The 18,943-nt window shown below is 58.0% G+C and overlaps 1 protein-coding gene across 1 annotated transcript in view; it reads right to left on the bottom strand.

Moving 5' to 3' along the window:
* ARHGEF17 (Rho guanine nucleotide exchange factor 17) overlaps nt 1-18,943 on the bottom strand; it is a 55,361-nt gene that overhangs the window by 2,221 nt on the left and 34,197 nt on the right. Inside the window, exons 2-18 of the mRNA XM_056116006.1 lie at nt 16,062-16,139; nt 11,200-11,382; nt 8,429-8,545; nt 8,140-8,232; nt 7,805-7,981; nt 7,522-7,572; nt 7,244-7,353; nt 7,069-7,154; nt 5,333-5,451; nt 4,845-5,058; nt 4,052-4,125; nt 3,413-3,612; nt 2,877-3,169; nt 2,154-2,403; nt 1,881-1,967; nt 1,581-1,648; nt 1,164-1,312 (exon numbers count right to left, since the gene is read on the bottom strand). Of these exons, the coding sequence (XP_055971981.1) occupies nt 1,164-1,312; nt 1,581-1,648; nt 1,881-1,967; nt 2,154-2,403; nt 2,877-3,169; nt 3,413-3,612; nt 4,052-4,125; nt 4,845-5,058; nt 5,333-5,451; nt 7,069-7,154; nt 7,244-7,353; nt 7,522-7,572; nt 7,805-7,981; nt 8,140-8,232; nt 8,429-8,545; nt 11,200-11,382; nt 16,062-16,139 (2,349 nt within the window). The remainder of the gene's footprint in view (nt 1-1,163; nt 1,313-1,580; nt 1,649-1,880; nt 1,968-2,153; nt 2,404-2,876; nt 3,170-3,412; nt 3,613-4,051; nt 4,126-4,844; nt 5,059-5,332; nt 5,452-7,068; nt 7,155-7,243; nt 7,354-7,521; nt 7,573-7,804; nt 7,982-8,139; nt 8,233-8,428; nt 8,546-11,199; nt 11,383-16,061; nt 16,140-18,943) is intronic.

The following is an 18,943-nucleotide window of genomic DNA, read 5'->3' as shown; positions in this document are numbered from 1 at the left end:
TTGCCAGGGTCCATCCCACAGCACCTCCCCAACGTCTCAAAATTTTTTTTTTTGGGTCACACCTGGCGATGCACAGGGGTCACTCCTGACTCTGCACTCAGGAATCATCCCTGGCAGTGCTCAGGGGACCATATGGGATGCAGGGAATCGAACCCCGGTCAGCCGCGTGCATGGCAAATGCCAGTCCCGGTTTCAAAATTTTTATTTTAGGTGGTGTGATTTTCAATATTCTTACTATTACAGTGTTATTAACCCTTGAGAAGGTTTCAGATTCACAGTGCTCCGGTCGCTCGGTTCTGCAGACCAGCTCTCGGGCTCCCCTGCCCTTTCTTTCTTTGCCCTTTCTTTCATTGAGGAGTCACGCCAGAAGCTGCCGGGCCCCAGGTTCTCGGGCAGCAGGCCCAGTAGTGTTTGGGGGACCACGTGGCTCCAGGGTCCCTGCTCAGGGATGCACCTGCTTGCAGCGGGTCCCCCAGCCCCTTCTGCCCTCTTTACTCTCCACAAGCCCCTCTAGGACGCCCCCAGGACCTGCGGCCGGGTCTGACTGACCAGCCTTTCCAGGCTCAGTTCATCGAGACGCCCAGCTCTCAGTCTTTGAGGATCCAAAAGGAGAGGCCCTTCCCCCCCCGAAACTAGTGACCAGACGGCCTCAAAGCCTGAAGGGTTCTAGCTGAACCACTGGCCTCTTGGGGGGATAGTAAGGGTGGATTCTTTTTGTTTTGGAGCCACACCCGGCGATGCTCAGAGCTCTCTCCTGGCTCTGCACTCAGGAATTGCTCCTGGCAGTGCTTGAGGGATCCTATGGGATGCTGGGGATCAAACCCAGGTTGGCAGCATGCAAGGCAAATGCCCTACCCACTGGACTATCACTCTGGCCTCTTGAAACTTTTATATGTCCCCTATAGTCTTATCTTGCATGGGCCTGGCACACCCAGTTCTGTCCTTTTTTTTTTTTTTTGGGGTCACACCCAGCGATGCTCAGGGGTTACTCCCGGCTCATGCACTCAGGAATCACTACTGACGGTGCTCAGGGGACCATATGGGATGCTGGGAATCGAACCTGTGTCGGCCATGTTGGCTGCGTGCAAGGCAAACGCCCTACCTACTGTGCTATTGCTCCAGCCCCCCCAGTTCTATCCTTGACCTGCCCCCACCCCCAGTACCTCCAGCTGCAGTGTGTCAGGGCTGAGGACAAGGACTCGATTCTGGCAGCCACACCACAGCCGCCCACCTACAGACACCATCTTGGTGATGGGGCTCCCCTGAGCACCCAGGGTCACTGACTTGAAGTTCTGAGGGTCCCAGAAACGGCCTGTGGGGGGTGGGAGGGGTGGGGAAGGTGGGGGAAGGAATGGGATAAATGGAAGAAGACAAAAAAAAAAAAGAGTGGGTTCAGTTCAGTCCTGCATCTGACTTCACCCCTGACAGCCCCACATATGAATGAGGACAGCCAGGCTCAAGGCAGGCTGGGAGGTGGCCCAAGGCCACACCTACAGACGCACAGTCCCAGCGGGCTCTGGAGCATGCACCCATCCGTGAGGGGCACCATGCGGTCTGGGGGGAGGGCGAGGGACACGCACCTGCTTCTCTTTGGTAGACCACCAGCTCTCCATTGGCCAGAGACACGAACACCTGGTTGTTCAGGTAGCTAGGCAGCGACAAGACCCCGTCAGAGGCCTCAGGACACCTGAGCAGGTCACCTGGCCCCAGGGGGCGGTCAGCCAGCTAGAGCGGGGCCACCCCTCCCACCCTGTTCTCGGGGCCGGACTTGCCCAAAGTCAAGGGCCAGTGCCGGTGGCAGCCACAGGAAGGAGGGAGCAGAGGCCGGGGCAAGGGCGGGAGTGGCGGTGGCAGGGTCATGGGGGTGGCCCCAGGCTTACAGGATGCAGGTCACGGCGGCCGTGTGCTGGAGCTTCATGCTGTTCCTGCGGTCCCGGATGCTGTCGGAGGACTGGTACACGTGCACACTGTGGGTCGGGGTGCAGCTGTGACGAGCGCCGGGCACGCGGCCCCTGCGCTCACCCCCGTCTCTCCCTGCTGGTCCCTGCCCGCGGGGCCGAACCCTGAGCCTCCTGCTGCTCCAGGGCGGCATCACTGCCCCAGCAGGGAGCAGAGGACTCTGAGGCTGTCCCTGGCGCCCGCTCTGCACCTACCAGCCATCCTCAGTGCCCAGCCACACGGAGCTCTGGTAGGCCTCGGGGTCCACGCTCAGCAGGTCCTCCAGGCTGCCCCGCGTGAAGGAGCCTCTGCTGGAACGGCGCAGGGCCCGCCCGTCCATCGGGCCGGTGCCACAGGGCCCGCCGGGGGTGAAGGGGCCCGCCAGGGGCAGGAAGCCCGGCTCTTGCTCTTCCTCAGAACTGGTGGTCTCAGCGGTGGCCTCCTTGGAGCTCGGGTTCTCCTCGTCTGTGGGAGACAGAAGTCTCTGTCCTCATGCCTCTCTGCCAGGCTGCAGACCTGCTCTCTCTCGCGCGCACTCTCTCTCTCTGCCTCAGTCTCCCCTCAGTACGACCCCTGATTCTCTCATCCCTGAGGCTGTCACATCCGTTCAGGACCGGGACTGGATGACATAGGGGCCGGTGCTAACCCGGCCCTCCCCAATTCACTGCCTCCAAGGAACCAGCCCTTGAACTATTTAAAACTCGCCCTTCCAGAGGTCTCAGGATTTGGGGTCCATCCTGACTGCCTCACTGCCCTCAGGGTCTCTGGCATTCGACCCCTGCCCACCTTGCTGTGTAGCATGGCCCAGGCCCACTGCTTGGTGCTTGGCCTTGAGGTCCATGCCTTTGCTTGTGGAGTCCCTTCTCACCCTTCCGCCTGTGCAACTGCCCCCTCCTTTGGGAAGTCCACCCTGCCTGACGACCCACATTGGCACTCACTGCCAAAGCTAGAGGAGATGGTGGACCGGCTGGCTTGACTCTGCAGGGTCCCCGAGGGGCTGGGAGAAGACTCATCGTCCGAGTCGCTGTCAAAGGGCACCAGTTCTGGGCGGGGGTCGCCCTCGGTGGGGGCTGGGGCCATCTCCAGGCCTGAGCCAGCAATGGAGATGTGCAGGCAGGGTTGGGGCCCTGGTTCTGCCAGCGGAGCTGATTCCTCATCAGCGGCCTCCCCGTCCAGTTCTGGTCCCGCGGACTCCAAGTTTGGCTCTGCGGGGTTCCTCTGTAAGGACTCCCTGGGAGGGAAAGGGATGCAGGGCTTACCCGAGGCCCCGCCCACCGGGGGGGCACGCCCTGACCACGCCCCCAAACCAGCAGCCAATCGCGGGCCACACCCTGGTCCCGCCCAAAGCCCCGCCCCCTGGCCACAGAGACTCCGCCCATATTAGCACGAAGCGCTCTCAGGTGCGTTCTCCACCTGGACCACAGGCCCCCAGCCTAGGCCCATCCTGCCGCCCTACCCACTCCTAGCGTCTCACCGATTGCAGCCACGCTGCAGGCCGGGCACCGCCCCGATGCAGAGGATGCGGGCCGAGCACACAGCGATGCAGGCCTCCACGTCCGGCTCAGAGCGCAGGCTCAGCAGGCACACCTGGCCCACGTAACCATCGCTGTTGCATACCCATACCTCGGGTGCGGGCTCAGGGCAGCTGCTCAGAGTTGGGGCTGCGCAGGAGAACTACAGAGGATACCAAAAGCAGAGCGAGATGAAGAGGGGAACTGCTTCCTGCCCCCCAACACCCCAGGCCGGCCAGCAAGTCTTAGGGAGCCAACAGAGGAAAGGGAGCGCCTCGCATGCAGATTCAACCCACTGCAAACACGGATACACGCGATGCTGCCCAACGCCTGTGTGCGGGAGCTTCACGCATGGGGTCCTCCCTGTGCGTGAGTGTAAGGAAGGCTAAAAGGGGGTGGCCTCTGTCCTTATCCACACACTTGTCCAGGCACACATGCCAGACACGTGGATCCACTGTAAGCCTTTGCAGGTTCCCACCCACGGCAAGTGTCCACACCCATGTACAGAGCTGGAGGCAACTGCCATGTTCAGGACAGTCACCTTCTACATGGCAAAAGCCACCGAAAGCAGTCCACCCTGAGCCAGGTGCGCTTGCGCTCACCTGCATGCCACTCCGGGTCTTCATGATGGGGATGGCCTTCAGGAACTCAGGGTCCAGGCAGCTTTTGCTGGACGCTACAGATGCATGGACAGACAGGCAGTTTAGCATCCTGGTCCTAATCTTGCCCATTTGCCTTCCTCTCCTGCCCCTCGGGGTCTCTGGAGGGAGGAGGTAACTGTGCCTTATAACTTGCTAGACCCTGGCATCAATATGCCCAAATGCAGAAGGAAGTGGAGTCTCTGAGCCTCTTTGAAGGCACAGACCCAAGTAAAGTAAGGCCCTCCCGTTGATCATCGATTTGCTCGAGCGGGCCCAGTAACGTCTCCATTGGAGACTTTGTTGTTACTGTGTCTGGCATATCGAATACGTCACTGGTAGGTTGCCAGGCTCTGCTGTGCAGGCGAGATACTCTCGGTAGCTTGCCAGGCTCTCTGAGAGGGGCGGAGGAATCGAACTCGGGTCGGCCATGTTGGCTGCGTGCAAGGCAAACGCCCTACCGCTGTGCTATCGCTCCAGCCCTAATCACCAGCATTTCCTGCTCTGTGTGTGCAAATACAGGAGGTCCTCGCTTCACCCACAACGGGGATCCCTCTCCCCTCCCCCACGACTAGGCTGACCCTTCTTCTCAACCGGGAGACCTTGGAGAAGTTCTGTTCCCCAAAGAGCCTCGGCATACTGGCCGCCCACAGTCCCGGGTTTTCCAGCTCCTGATCACCACCAACCAGAAGGCACTGCCCGTTGCCCACCTCCTGGAGGTTCTGCAAGGAGGTTCTGAGTGCCGGGCTCAGCTTACCCAGTTTCCTCTTGGCATCATCAAAGGCCTGCTCAAAGCCGAGGCGGGCGTCAGGGTGCGGGAACTCAAAGATGAAGGAGTCGGTGCCCTCGGGCCTCGTGGCGCACAGCTCCAGCTTGGTAGGCGGGAAGGAGAGCGAGTAGCACAGCGCCTGCTTCTCGGACAGGTCCCGGTGCACGGCAGCCGACAGGTCTCGGAGTGCGTCGTCCAGGCTCTGCGGGATGGACCCGGCCTCAGCCCCAGCTCCCTATGTGGCCTGCTGCCCCTTCCCTTCCTTCAGACAGGACACGGACTGTCTCTCCCCACCCCTGCCTTAGCAAGAGGTGGCCTGGATGCCCTTTCGGTAGAGACGGGGACAGGTCCTCGCCATACCCCCATCCCCAACCCCACCATTCTCAGCAGGCAGGTCAGTGACAGGTGTCTCCTGCTCAGGCAAGAGACAATGCCGTGGGATCCCCCCCAGTAAAGTCAGGGGGAGCAGCGCAGACCTGGTGGGGAAATGTGAGATTCTCAGAGAGTTTGCTCATCTGGCCCAGGGTGCTCAGGTCCTCGTCAAGGCGGCTGATGGCTTTCTGGATGTTCTCCCTGTTGGTGGCTGGAGTCGCCCCTGGTGGCGAGAGAGGACGCCCATCAGAGACAGACGCACCCCACAGACCTCCGGGGACACACGACAGCCTGCAGCAAGGGGAGGCCTGACAATGTAGGGCTGCAGGGCCCCAGCCTCCCACCACCACTAGCAGCTCACGGAGAAAGCCCCGCCTGGTGTCAAGGCGCGGCCAGCTCTGAGCCACGGGGCTGCAGGAGAGAGCGCGTGTGAGAGATGTGAGTCATGGTGTGTGTGCATGCACGCGTCTGTGTCGGGAGAGGGCCTGAATCAACAGCAGATGGCCCCGCAGGCCCCGCTGCAGCTGACGCCGCCTGTGCGGTGGCGCGTGGAGCCTCCGGCTGGCACATCTGCTGACCGAGGAACTTGTTCCAACAAAGAAGGAAACGATGAGCTGACGCTGGGAGTTCTGTGCTCCTTCTTGTATCTGGCTGCTCCTCCCATATCTCATGGCTCTTCCCATATCTGACTGCTCCTCCCTGTATCTGATGGCTCTTCTCCATATCTACAGCTACCCCCATATCTGCCGGCTCCTCCCCGTATCTGATGGCTACCCCCATATCTGATGGTTCAGCACCCCGCCCCAGCCGGCACTGCCTGAACTGAGGCCCATCAGGCAGCAGTGGACCCTCAGCGACCATCCGAGCCCAGGGCTCTCCCGGCTCCTCTATGGGAAATGCCACCAGCCCCATCTCACCCCCGGCGCCAAGTTCCTCTGCCCCTGTCCTGCACAGCTGACTGGACCATGCCTGGACGCCCGCCTGAAGGACATTTCTCCTTCTGGCCTGTGCTCAGATGGACTGACCCAGTGCTGGTTGTGTCTCCGCAGGGGGCCTTCAGCCTGGCCCAGCTGAGCAACCTCCCCTGCCCCCTGCCCACTCTGGGAAGCAGCTTGGGGCAGGCTGTGGGCCTCACTCCTGTCGCCACCCCACTCATATGCTGCGGGAGAAGAAATGCAGATCCCGGAGTACCTAGGCTGGAAGGGAGCCAAGGGGGCAAGCCTGGACACAGGAAAGGCCAGGAGGGACCACAGGGGCCACAGAGAAGAGGCTGGCACCCAGGAACATCATCACGCACACGCAGGTGGCCCTCCTGGGGCCCACACTCCAGTCTCAGCCCTTTCCACCATCTTTCTGGTTGGACTTACTTGAGGGGGGTCTCTGTTCCCTGTGCAGAATCTTTGGGACAGAAGGCACCCCACCCTCTAACATGGGTGCTCAGGTGAGACCCTGGGCATCAGTGTGGGTTTTGTTGGTTTATTTCGGGTCACATTCAGCGATGCTCAGGGCTTACTCCATGCTGTGCTCAGGGATCACTCCTGGTTCGGCGACCATATGGGGTGCCAGGGAGCAAACCCGGGTCAGCCACGTGCCAGGCAAACACTCTACCCACTGTACTATCGCGCTGGCCCCCGTGGATCAATGCTGATCACCAATGTCAGCCTGCCTGCACCCAGGTCAGGGGCTAGGGCTGGCCTGGCTCTGGGGGTGCCACCCGCCCTCCTGTTGGGTGGAATGTGAGGGCCTGAAGGCGGTCAGCCTGGCCGCAGCTCAAAGGCCCGGCCCCTGCTCCCCCGGGGGCTGCAGGGACGGAAGTGGCCAGGCGCTGCGCCCGCACTACCTCTGACGATGTCCGCGTCCTCCAGGGGCAGTTTCCACAGCAGCTTGTACTTGCTGGCCGTGTCGATGACGCTGGCGGCCGTGTACCTGTGGGGAGCCCAGGGGGGTGGTCTGGCCAGGCTGCTCCTAGCACGGCTCCTCCCGGCCCAGCCCCGCAGCCCGGCCCGGTCACTCACAGGCTCATGGAGCTGCGGCGGAGGGAGCCTGACTTCCGCTTCAGGGTGGTGCAGACCAGGAGGTCGGTGAAGAGGAAGAGCGACCGGTCTTTTTTGCCGCCTACTGCCTTCTGTGGGGCCGAGGCAGGGTTCAGGCCCAAGGGAGCAAGAGGCAGCTGCCCAGAGGCAGGGTCAGTGTCCCGGCAGGGAGGGTGGTAGGGAGGCGGAGCTGGTGCGGGCGGGGGGGGGGGGGGGGGGGGGGAAGGGGGATTCTGGGGAAACCCCAGGGCACTTCTTACCACTTCAATGACCATCTCTTGCCTCAGGAAGCGCCGCAATGGGGCCTGGAGCTGTGGGTTGGGGGACAGACTGTTGGGGACGTGCCTCATTCATCTCCATCTCTGCCCAGACCCCAGAGACGAAGGAGACCACTCCCAGGGCCAGGTCCCTCCCCAGATGACTTCCTGTGGCACTGTCACGTCTGGGGCCACTGGGGGGGGGGGGGCACCCTGACCCTCATGAGGAGGGCAAGGCGAGGGGGACGCAGCCATGATGCGGTGCTGGCCAGGGTAGGGGGCGCACCTCCTCCATGCCCTCGATGTGGGCCTCGATCTCCTGCAGCACCCGTGCGTGCCGTTCTGCCTCCTCAGCGTGCCGCACGCCCTTGTTGATGCGCTCGGCCACCTGCTTGATGTTCCTCTGCGCGTCAAGCAGCAGGGGGTGGTCTGGGTGGTCCTCAGGAGTGTGCTTCAGGAGGTCCTAGGGCGGTGGAGGGGGGATGGGGGGGCGAGAGTGACCACACGGGCCTGCTTGGGGCAGCCTCCAGAGCAGACTTCCTTTCCAGGCACCTTGAGAGCCAAGGGGGCTGCGGTGCCCCCCCCCATTCCCCAGTGCCCCCCACCCCAGCCCATACCTACCTTCACCAGCAGCTCGTAGCGTGGGATGCGTTGCACAGGCTTGATCATGAGGTCAGACAGCGCCTGCTTCTCCTTGTTCTCCCGCATGCTTTGCTGAAACCCAGAAAGGGGTGGGTCATCCCATGAGGGAACGGCGTGCAGCTGAGGCAAAGCTCAGGGCCAGTCCTCAACGGGTCCCTCTGGCTCGGTCTGACAGCAGAGACTGGCCACTAGGGTGGGAGCCCCAGAGGACCCTCGCAACTCGACCAAGGTGGGGTCCCGCCCAGGTCTTGGCCACAGACCACAGTACCTCCAGGAACTTGAGGAAGGCGGGTCTGGCCTCCTTAGCCACACGCACGGCATCCTTGGCGTTGAGAAAGTTATCAATGTAGGCGGAATAGATGTTGACCAGGACGTCCTTGGAGAACTGTGGGGGAAGAGTTAGGTTGGGGACTCTCTTGGTCTCACTCTCTTGGTCTCCACTGATCATGCCAGTCAGAATCTTTTCCCTCTAATTTAACAAGACACAGTCTGCAAAGGCCAGAGCATGGGCTCCGTGTGGATGGAACTATGCACACACATGCACATGTGCACACTGATATGCACACATACAAGTACACACATGTGTACACACACATATACATGTACATATACCACACACACACATATATATACAGGTACATATACCATATATATACACACACAACCAAACACACAACACATACATGTACATACATAACACATGCACACATACGCCACAAATGTGAACACATGAATACACATAACATGCATATACATAAAACATACATACATGCACACACGTGGCTGGAGGCCAGAGCGGTCTGACAGGCCTCTTCCTGGCTGCCAGCACTTCTATCCCTGCTCGCTGACCTGCTGAATCCTGCCAGGCCTTTCCCTCCCCTTCCTCCAGTCTGGCAGACTCATTCCAGACACGGGGGCTTCTGCTCACCTAATTCCCTCCCTGAGAAGCCCCTCTTGCCTTCAAATCTCACCCGTCCTCACGGCTGGTTCCATGTCTGCCTCCTCCAGGAAGCACTCCCTGCCAGCCCAGGCATTGTGCCCAGAACTGCACATGGCCTTGGCTTCTCCTGACACACAGGGCCCCAGTGGGGGATGCTGATACCCACTAGCTGGTTGACAACTGGGCTAAAAGTGGGTGCCCCCCAGTTCTAGTCTCTGCAGTACCCACTGGTGATGAGCAACCCACTGGTGGACCTGAGGTGATGGTTCTGGTCCTCTCTGGTTTCCGAATCTCTTAAAGTGCCATTGTGTTCCTCTGCTCCTGCCCTCAGGTACGCTTCAGGGGCAGCGGCAGGACTGGAGCCCCTTACGGGGTGGGTTTCAATGCCCCCTCTCAAGCCCAGGGCTCCTGCTGCATCACAGTTAACATTGGGGTTGGGGCTGAGATGCAGAGGGGCTGAGGGCTGGCATCCCGATCCGAGGTGAGTGAACCCTTCTAAGACCTGAGGCCCAAAGCCAACAGACACCACCGCGGCCCCCCAAACACACCCACAGCCCACAGAAACAGACGCTTTCTCTTCCCAGCTAGGAAGACTTTTGGAAGGAGTTTTATAATTTTGCTGTTGCAATGAGTTGGCTCTGAGTTAATGCTCAGTTTGCTTACTCGGTTTAGCTATGATTTATCAGTCATCACACAGACTTGGGAATTCTTGGCTGAATAACAAAGCGTAACTTAAGTTTTTTTTAAATGAGGGCCAGAGAGATATTACAGAGATTAAGACACTTGCCTTGCTTACGGCCGACCCCAGCTCAATCTCTGGCACCATATATGGTCCCCAGAGAACTGCCAGAAGTGACCCCAGCAGAGCACAGAGCCAGGAGAGAGGCCTGAGCACTGCTGGGTGTGGGCCAAAATACAAAAACAGAAAGAAAAAAATTTTTCAAGTGTAATTATATTCTTAAAAGCACTAAATTGAACAATTACTGAAAATGGCATGTTAGCTCTACAGACACTTAATTACATGTTTATAAGTTTTGCTTTTGCATTCTTTGTAAAAATTTTTTGGGAATTTCTAAGTAGTGCTCAGGGGTCCTGGGGGGCCACTCCCAGTAATACCCACCAGGCTGGACTGCTCAGTGCTCAGCCTGGTGATGCTGGGGACCACCAAGCAGTCACCTGGCAGTGCTGGGGTGGGCCACATGGGGCTAGGGCTCAAATCTGGGTCCTTGCCCCTCTTTCTACCCTCTTGTTGGATTTCTTTTTTTTTTGGGGGGGGGGGGAGGAAGTATTGGGTACAGAATACCAGGTGATGCTCAGGGCTTACTCCTGGCTCTGCAAGGCAAGTACCTTACCCACTGTACTGTCAGTCAGGCCCCTTTTGGTGGATTTCAGAAAAGTCAATGCCTTTTCTATGGCTTCCAGAATCCTAACACTACTGTGGGATCCCAGAAGGCTCCCGGGAAAGGTGTTGCCTGTGGTGAAATGCAGTGCAGGGTGGGGTGGAGTGTGCTGGACCAGGCGACCTGGGGTGAAACACCCCCTTACTGACTGACTTTACTCAAATTCCTTTCTGTCTCTCTCTTTCTTACTGTTGAGACACTCCCAGTGATGCTCAGGGGTTCCTCCTGGCTCTGTTCTCAGGAATTACTCCTGGCGATGCTTGGGGGAGCCTATGGGATGCTGGGAATTGAACCCAGACTGGCTGCATGCAGAGCAAGAGCCCTCCCTACTGTCCTATTGCTCCAGTCTCTCCTTTTTCTCTTGATACCACCACCATCAGCTTTAAACTTGGGAATAACTGCAACTCCCTCGCGGAGTTGTTGATCAACATAGTGTGTGGACAGCGGCTGAGCACAGAAGCGCCTAACACTGATTCAGATGGTGAAAATGGAGAAAAGGGCGAGACCAGATGGGTCCCCGGGGGAGGCCCAGCCTCCATCTTCGGACGTGGTCGGGCTCTGCATCCACTCGGGGTCAGGACACGGGAGGGCAGTGCCAGGAGCTGGGGCTGGGCTCAGGATCAGCCCATGTAGCTAAGCCAAGCCTCCCACCCCCGGCCCAGGGCTGGGGCGTGCAGGGGGGGCAGGAGGGACACTCACCGACTGCAGGAGCAGGTCCCCCACCTTCTGCTGTGCGTGCCAGGTCTGCACACAGCGGCGCACCTGCTCCAGGAACTGCTCATGGTGCTCCAGGAGCTCAGGGATCTGGCCGAAGATCTCGTCCACCAGCGCCGGGTCACACAGCAAGGAGTTCTCGGGCTGCTTCAGCGGCTGCATGTAGCCCTGTGGGTACCGCAGGGTTAGGGAGGTCCCCACGCCACGGCAGTGCCCGCCCCTGGCTCAGAGCTCCCACCTTTAGGGGACCCTTTGGCCTTGGAGTTCTAGGAGGGAGAGGAAAGGACCAAGCCCAGACCCGTCACGGTACAAGTCACAGCTCAGCATAAGAGGGAGGAGGCTCAGGAAAGGTGTGTGGAGTTCCTGAGCAAACAGAGCTCGGAGGGAGGAAGATAAAAAAAAAAAAAAGACTGGGGGCTGGAGCACAGCGGGTAGGGTGTTTGCCTTGTATGCAGCCGACCCAGGTTCGATTCCCAGCATCCCGTATGGTCCCCTGAGCACCACCAGGAGTAATTCCTGAGTGCATGAACCAGGAGTAACTCCTGTGCATCGCTGGGGGTGACCCAAAAAGCAAAAAAAAAAAAAGAAAAGATTGGGTTCTCTGGAAGACCACCCTCCACATTGGGCGATTTAGCATTTGGGCAAACCTCCTTTGTTTCAGGAGGTTGAGGCCATCCTGGCTCTGTGTTCAGGAGTGACTCCTGCTGGTGCTTGGGGAACCATATATGGTGCCAGGGGGGGTCAAACCATGTTGGTGGATGCAAGCAAGCACTTTAACCCCTGCACTATCTCTCCGGTGCCAATTCAATAAGCATTTTTTGAGCATTAACTATGCGCCAGGCACTGACCAAAGACTTGGGAGACATCACTGAACCAAAGAGATTAAAATCCCTGCCCTGGGGTTGGAGAGTACAAGGGTGATTGCCCTGCACTTGCATGACCTGGGTTCGACCCCTAGAATCCCATACTGTCCCCCGATCACCTCTATTTTCTGTGATCCCTGAGCATAGAGCCAGGAGTGAGTCCTGAGAACCACTGGGTATGGCCCACCTCCCCCCAAAATAAATGAAAATAATATCCCTGCTCTGTTAGTTTACCATGTAATGGAAACACACAAATAAAAGTCAAATGTGTCATTATTTTTGTCTTTATTTTATTTTGTGTTTTGGGCTGCACCCAGCTTCGTTGAAGGGTCACTCCTGGCAGTGCTTGGGGGATCATATGGGGTGCCAGGGATCAAACCCAGATCAGTCAGATGCCCGGCAAGCACCCTACCTGTTGTACTATCTCCCCAGACCCCCATTTTTGTCTTTAAACATTGCTTGTCAATAAAAATCGGATATGCTGATCATTAAATTGGGATATGCCGTTGATTAGAATATGTTGTTCATTAAATTGGAAGGTGGCATCTCTCGATATCCTGTTAAAATATGGACCGCACATGACAAGCATTTGCTAGAGCAGAACGGAGGCTTTCAGTTTCATATCTGAACACCGTCCTAAGAGTTTTTCACTCTGCTGGTCAGCTGTAACTAACACACCTACTCTCCAACACAAATCTGCGTTCTGTGGCATTTCTGCAGCATCCGACATCCCGGCTAAGGTGCCGTGTGCTGTGGGGTGGTTGCCCCCTCCTGGCCAAAGCTGTAACGACAAGCCCAAGCAAGGCGGATGTGTGGCACAGTCCCACGTTGGAATACATTTCAAAGTAAACACTGTAACACATCCGGTCTGTTTGGTCTATTTTAGAAAAGGAGCTCAAGAAGGAGCTGGACAGAATCCTCTCGCTTGCTGGGGGAGGAGTTTGCCTAGGAGCAGGCGTAGTGGGGGATTGAACAATCAATGAATGGAGACCAGAGGCAGAGGCCGGGAGGGGTTTGACCTGCACACTCTCTCACTCGCATGACCAGGGGAGCCTCATGCGGCTTGGGGGGGGGGGGGGGGCACACAGCAGGCCACCCTAGGGAGCTGCCTTATTTGCTTGTTTACTTTGCTTTGCTTATTTTTTTTTGTGGGAGCCACACCCAAACAAAAAGCTCAGGGCTTGCTCCAGGATCAAGTGTGGGTCATATGCCTTGCAGGCTATACTATCTCTGGCCCCAAAGGAGCTGATTTGTTTGTTTGTTTGTTTGTTTGAATTTGGGCCACACCCAACAGGAATTCAGGGCTCACCCCTGGCTCTGCACTCAGAAATTATTTCTGGTGTGCTCAGGGATAAGGGATGCTGGGGGTCAAATCTGGGTCACCTGCAGGCAAGGCAAATGCTCTACCGGCCGCACTGTTGCTTGACCCCATGGGAACTGGCTTAGGGGTGGGGGTGAGGGGGGCTTCTCAGGCAGTGCTCAGGAGGCCCAGGGGCCCACTGGTGATCCTCAAGTAACTGGGGCAGTGGTTCAGTGCAAGGGCCCAAGGATGCCATGCTGCTCAAGTCTTGTCATGTCACTCTCTGCTTGGGTGTCTCCAGGCACGTGCACCCAGTGGTGCTGGGGACTGACCCTCAACTGCACCCTAACCACTGTATTACCTCTTCCTTGGGAAGCTGATATTCTAGTTTTTGTTGTTTTTGTTTTTTGAGTCACACCCAGTGGTGCTCAGGAGGAGTTCAGGGGACCATCTTCAGTGTCAGGGACTAAACTGGGGCTGGCCATGTGCAAGATAAGTTCGCTGCCCGCTGAACCATCTCTCTGGCCCCACATTACTGTCAGGAAGCAGAGGGCAGGATGAAGGACGGCACCACCAAGACAGGCCCCACTTGGAGTTCTCCTTTCTGTGTTTTACAAAGAGAAACTGGGGGCTACAGAGAAAAAAGCAGGCAGGGCACTTGCCTTGCATGAGGCCGACCCAGGTTTGATCCCTGGCACTGCACAGAGTCCCCCGAGCCCTGTCAGGAGTGATCTCTTTTTTTTTTTTTTTTTTTTTTGCTTTTTGGGTCACACCCAGCGATGCTCAGGGGTTACTCCTGGCTCATGCACTCAGGAATTACTCCCGGCGGTGCTCGGGGGACCATATGGGATGCTGGGAATCAAACCTGGGTTTGGCTGCATGTTGGCTGCATGCAAGGCAAACGCCCTACCCGCTGTGCTATATCACTCCAGCCCCAGGAGTGATCCCTGAGCACATAGCCAGGAGTCAGCCCTGAGCACAGCCAGGTGGAACTCAAAAACAAAAACAAAACTCAAACTGGAGAAACCAGGGCCCGTGGATATAGCACCTGCCTTGAACGCAACCTGGTACCCCATATGGTCCCCTGAGCTCCATCAGGTCTAACCACTGAACACAGATCCAGGCACTGCTGGGTGTGATGCCCAAAGAGAAACGATGTAGTTCTTTTTTTTTGGGGGGGAGACCTAACAAGCAGTACGTAGGGGGACTGGGGGCCACTCCCAGGATCCTGAGCCCAGCTGCGAGGGCTTGGCGGACACAGGGACACAGGGACCCATCAGGCCCACAGCAGCGCATGCCAGCCCTTTGAGCCATCTCCCCGGCCCTTTCATTTGGGGATGGGGTTGTCAACCCAGTAGTGCCGGGGGCTTACCCCTGGATCTGCACTTGCAGGGCCAACTGCCATGCTGGGGGTCAACTCAGGGTCGGTCATGTGCAAGGCAAATGCCTCAGCCCATCTGAGCTGCCCCAGGCCCCTTCATTTTGGGGAAAATTCTGAGAAATATTTTTGGTTTGAAAACAAAATAGTTTTCTTCAAGAAGTAAGAAAGAGAGAAGAGAACGCTATAAAATGAAAGGAACTACGCACCCCCAAGTTGGGATGTGGGCGATTCCAAAGCGGATTCTGCCCCTTCATGTTTTGTTCTTTAAAAAAAAACTAGACAAGGGGGCTGGAGTGATCGCACAGCAGGTAGGATGCTGGCCTTGTACAAGGTGATCCAGGCTCAGTCCCCAGCATCCCATGCGGTCACCCTGAGTCCACAAAGAGTGATCCCCAAGTGCAGAGCCAGCCCTGTGCATGCTAGGTACAGCTCCCCGAAACCAACAACAACACAAATTACATAAATTTTTACTCATTTGTGTGTCTGTGTTTTGGAGCTACACCTGCATATGTGCGGGGCTTACTCCTGGCTCTGTGCTCAGGGGTCCCTCCCGGCAGAGCTTGGGGGGCCATATATGGTGTGGGAATTGAACCCAGGTTGGCCACACGCCAGGCCAGCTATCTACTCTCTCCGGCCCCCTTGATGGTTTCACATCCTGGCTCAGGTCAGCCCTGTCTTGCCAGCGGCTCTGGGGCCACCACGGCCGTGCGCCTATGGAACTAGGGAAGGACTTGGGGCTTCCCCGGCCCCCCACGCTGCAGTTCCGCTCATTTTCACGGGCGGTGTTGTTTTTGTGTGACTGAGATTACTAAGCCCTGCCTTTCACCATGCGCCCTCCCCCCGCAGGGCCTCCCGGCCTGGCCTGGGCTCACCCCCTCTGACTCCCCACAGCAGACCAGCTCCCCCACCCTCACCCCCACCCCCTGGTCTCGGCATCTCTGCTCCCCGCTTTCTAGTGCTCAGCAGGCTTCTGGAGTCTGTGAGGGTTTCGGCACAGTCTGCACCCTCCACTGTGTGTATGGGCTGTGGGGACCCCATCACGTGTCCCCCAACGGCCCCGGAAGGGCTGGGCTGGGTCATATGCATGAGTGAATTCTGCGCCTCCTGTCTCGGAGTCTCCCCCGAATTCCACCCAACACCTACTTCCCATGAAGGAAAGGACGGGGTATGGGAGACGGTGGTCCCAGGTCTCAGACCCAGGGAGGTGAAGGGCAGCGAGTGGGGGCCCCTGCCTGAGCTGTGGGGGCTGGTCTGTCTCTGCTTTCTCTAGGAGGCGGCTCCCGCTCCCGTCCTCGTGTCTCACCTGCATCAGGGTTCGCAGAGACCCCACATATGATTGCTCCGTGTCCAGCAGTGTCATGGTCACGTGCTTCCGCATGTCCTGGGGGGCAGAGGCAGAGGGAGGGTGAGTGCAGCTTTGTTAACACCTGCCCCCACCCCCGTGCACATCCTGGGAAATCGGCTCCAGGATTCCTGGGCCCAATCTTGCCTCCTCCTCACTGGACAACATCCACAGGTTATCTGCCCCCATCGCCCCTCAGCACCCCTGCCTCTGACCTTCCCTCAGCCCCCCTGCACGGGTGTCAGTGAAATGCAGTCAAGGAGACCCCCCACCCCCACGGGCATGGACATTTTCTCATTCTCCTGCCTTTTTTTTTTTTTAATTATTCTTATGTTATTTTATTTTTCTATTTTTATTTTTTTTATCGAATCACCATGAAATACAGTTACAAGCTTTCATGTTTGGCTTACACATGATCAAACACCCATCCCTCCACCAGTGCACATTCCCCACCACCAATATGCCCAGTATACCCCCTTCCCTACCCTCCCACTGCCTTCATATCCTCCTCCCTTTCAAAGAGGCCCAGATTCGGCCCACTCTCCAGGGTCACCCCCTGAATGGGTGGGCAGCCCTGGTTCTGAGGGAGGACTTGCCAGAAGCAGGCCTGGGAGTATTCTGCTCCCTGGGTCTCAGTTTATTACCTGGACCTCTGGGGATTCTGGCCCGGGCTTCCTCCACATGCCTTCCCAGATAGCACTGACCACTAGTCTTCCTGGATATGGGCCCCACTGCTGTCTCCTCTGGGACTTACCCCCCCCCATCCTGAGCTTCAGCCTTAAGGCCTGCTGGTCAAGCGGACACTCTCTGCACACAGCTGGTGGGTGTCCAGCCCCCGAGCTGAGGGGCCCTGCAGACAGGCAGCCGCTTGACCTGATCACCACTGTGGGCTAAGGGACTGGCCTGCGCCAGCTGCTGTCCACCTACTGCCCAGAGTAAGCCTCCCTCTGACCCCAGAACTTACACCTAACAACTTTGTAAATCATGGCTCTTTAATAAATACAAATTTTTAAAATGAAAGACATTAATAAACTTTAAACTTAGGTAAAAACAAAAAACAAAAGACAAAACCCTCAAACCCAACCAAAAAACAAACAAAACACCAACCAAACAACTCAGACCCGCCCTACAGTGAGGGGAGTCCGGGAAAGTGGGTGCCCATGCTGGGAGTTAAGGTGGGGTGGAAAGGAGACCCACTGTGGAGGGGGTCCTGGGTGAGGGGTAAGAAGGCCCGGAGCCTGCCTCACTGTTCCTGCTTCCCTAGGTGCTCCTGAGGAATGAGGAACCAGGGCTGGGCGAGCACATGCTTTGCACGGGGGAGCTCTGGGCTCGATCCCTAGCATGGGCCCCAGCACCAGGTTGGGAGTCTTGCCTGCCTAAGGAGCACACCAGGTCCAAACACCAGAAAGGGAGAAAAACCCAGGGCAGCTTCCTGTAGGAGGTGTCATGAGCCAGAGAGGGGGCGGGCACATCAAGGCCAGGGGGACCTCCCTGAGAGGTCTCAGGTACGGCCTCCAGTGGCCTCACACACACACAGCTCCACAGCTCAGGGCCAGGGTCCTTCTCCCGTGGGCACGGCCTGAGAGGGCAGGCACACAGTGTAGGGCCAGTCTCCTCAACCGACCATGCTGACTGAGGGCCCCAGCACGGAAGCATCCTGGAGTCCACTTTGTCCTCTATCCAGTAACCCTTCCCAGCCAACCAGCCCTTCCCCAGCCCCCCCGGCATACAAGCAAAGGGAGGGGAGCAGAGCACAGGTCTGGGGCCAGGAGAAATAGCACTGAGGGGAAGGTGCACGCGGCCGACCCGGGTCCAATCCCCGCATCCCATACGGTCCCCCAGGCCCCGACAGGAGTGATCCCTGAGGACAGAGCCAGAAGTAAGCCCTGAGCACAGAGCCAGGAGTAAGCCGTGAGCATGGCTGGGTGTGGCCCAAAAACAACAGGAAAAAAACAAAACAAAACAACACACCAGAGCCTGCTTCTCACACAGGGGCCTTCAGACACCCAAGCTAGGCCAGAGAGATGGCTCAGAAGGCTGCGGAGAAGGGTCCTGAGTTTGACCCCCAGTACCTTATAGTCCCCTGAGCACTACCAGAGCCGGAAGTAGGCCCTGAGCACTTCTGAGCTGACTCCAAAGCAACAATGACGACCAGGCCCTTTTCCGACTCCATCTCGGCAAGCCCATCTATCTCCAGCTGCCGGCCCTCTGCCCCACTCCTGACCCGGCCAAGCCTGTGAGGGGGACTCACATAGGAGGGGGGCCTGCCTGCCGTTTGGGGCAGAGTGCAGGGAAGGGCAGAGTTCAGCAGCAGCCCCTTCCCGGTGGCCCCATCCCGGACTTTCACTGCAAGGCAGAGGAAGCCACTGAGATGGGCCTGTGAGACTAGACTAGGGCATCTCCGCCGCCACCCAAGGCCCAAGGCCCCAATCTGGGACGTGACAGCAGAGGCCTGTGGAGACCCAGGAGAGGCCAGACACCCCAAGGAGACACACCACGTGTCCCAGCGGGAAGCAGGGTAGCGGACAGAACCCCCACTCGAGTCCAGGAGAATGGCCAGGCAGAGACACAAAGGGAAGGAGCTCCAGACCCCATCCCCTGCAGGAGAACACACCCTGGTAGAGGGGAACCCCATCGCCACCAGGGAAATGCCTCCAAGTCCCGGAGGCAAGGCCAGGGCCGTGGGGGAGGGGAGACACACACACACACACACACACACACACACACACACACACACACACACGGTAGCCAGCCTCTCCGGAATCCAGAACATACACAGGGGGCTGTCCGCTTCAGGCCCAAGCGGGAGGTGGGACCACCACCTAGCGGGCCTCTCTCTGCAC

Source organism: Sorex fumeus, unplaced genomic scaffold, assembly GCF_029834395.1.
Source record: "Sorex fumeus unplaced genomic scaffold, SorFum_2.1 ptg000030l, whole genome shotgun sequence".
Classification (NCBI taxonomy): Eukaryota; Metazoa; Chordata; class Mammalia; order Eulipotyphla; family Soricidae; genus Sorex; species Sorex fumeus.
This window is presented reverse-complemented; position numbering and strand designations above follow the sequence as displayed.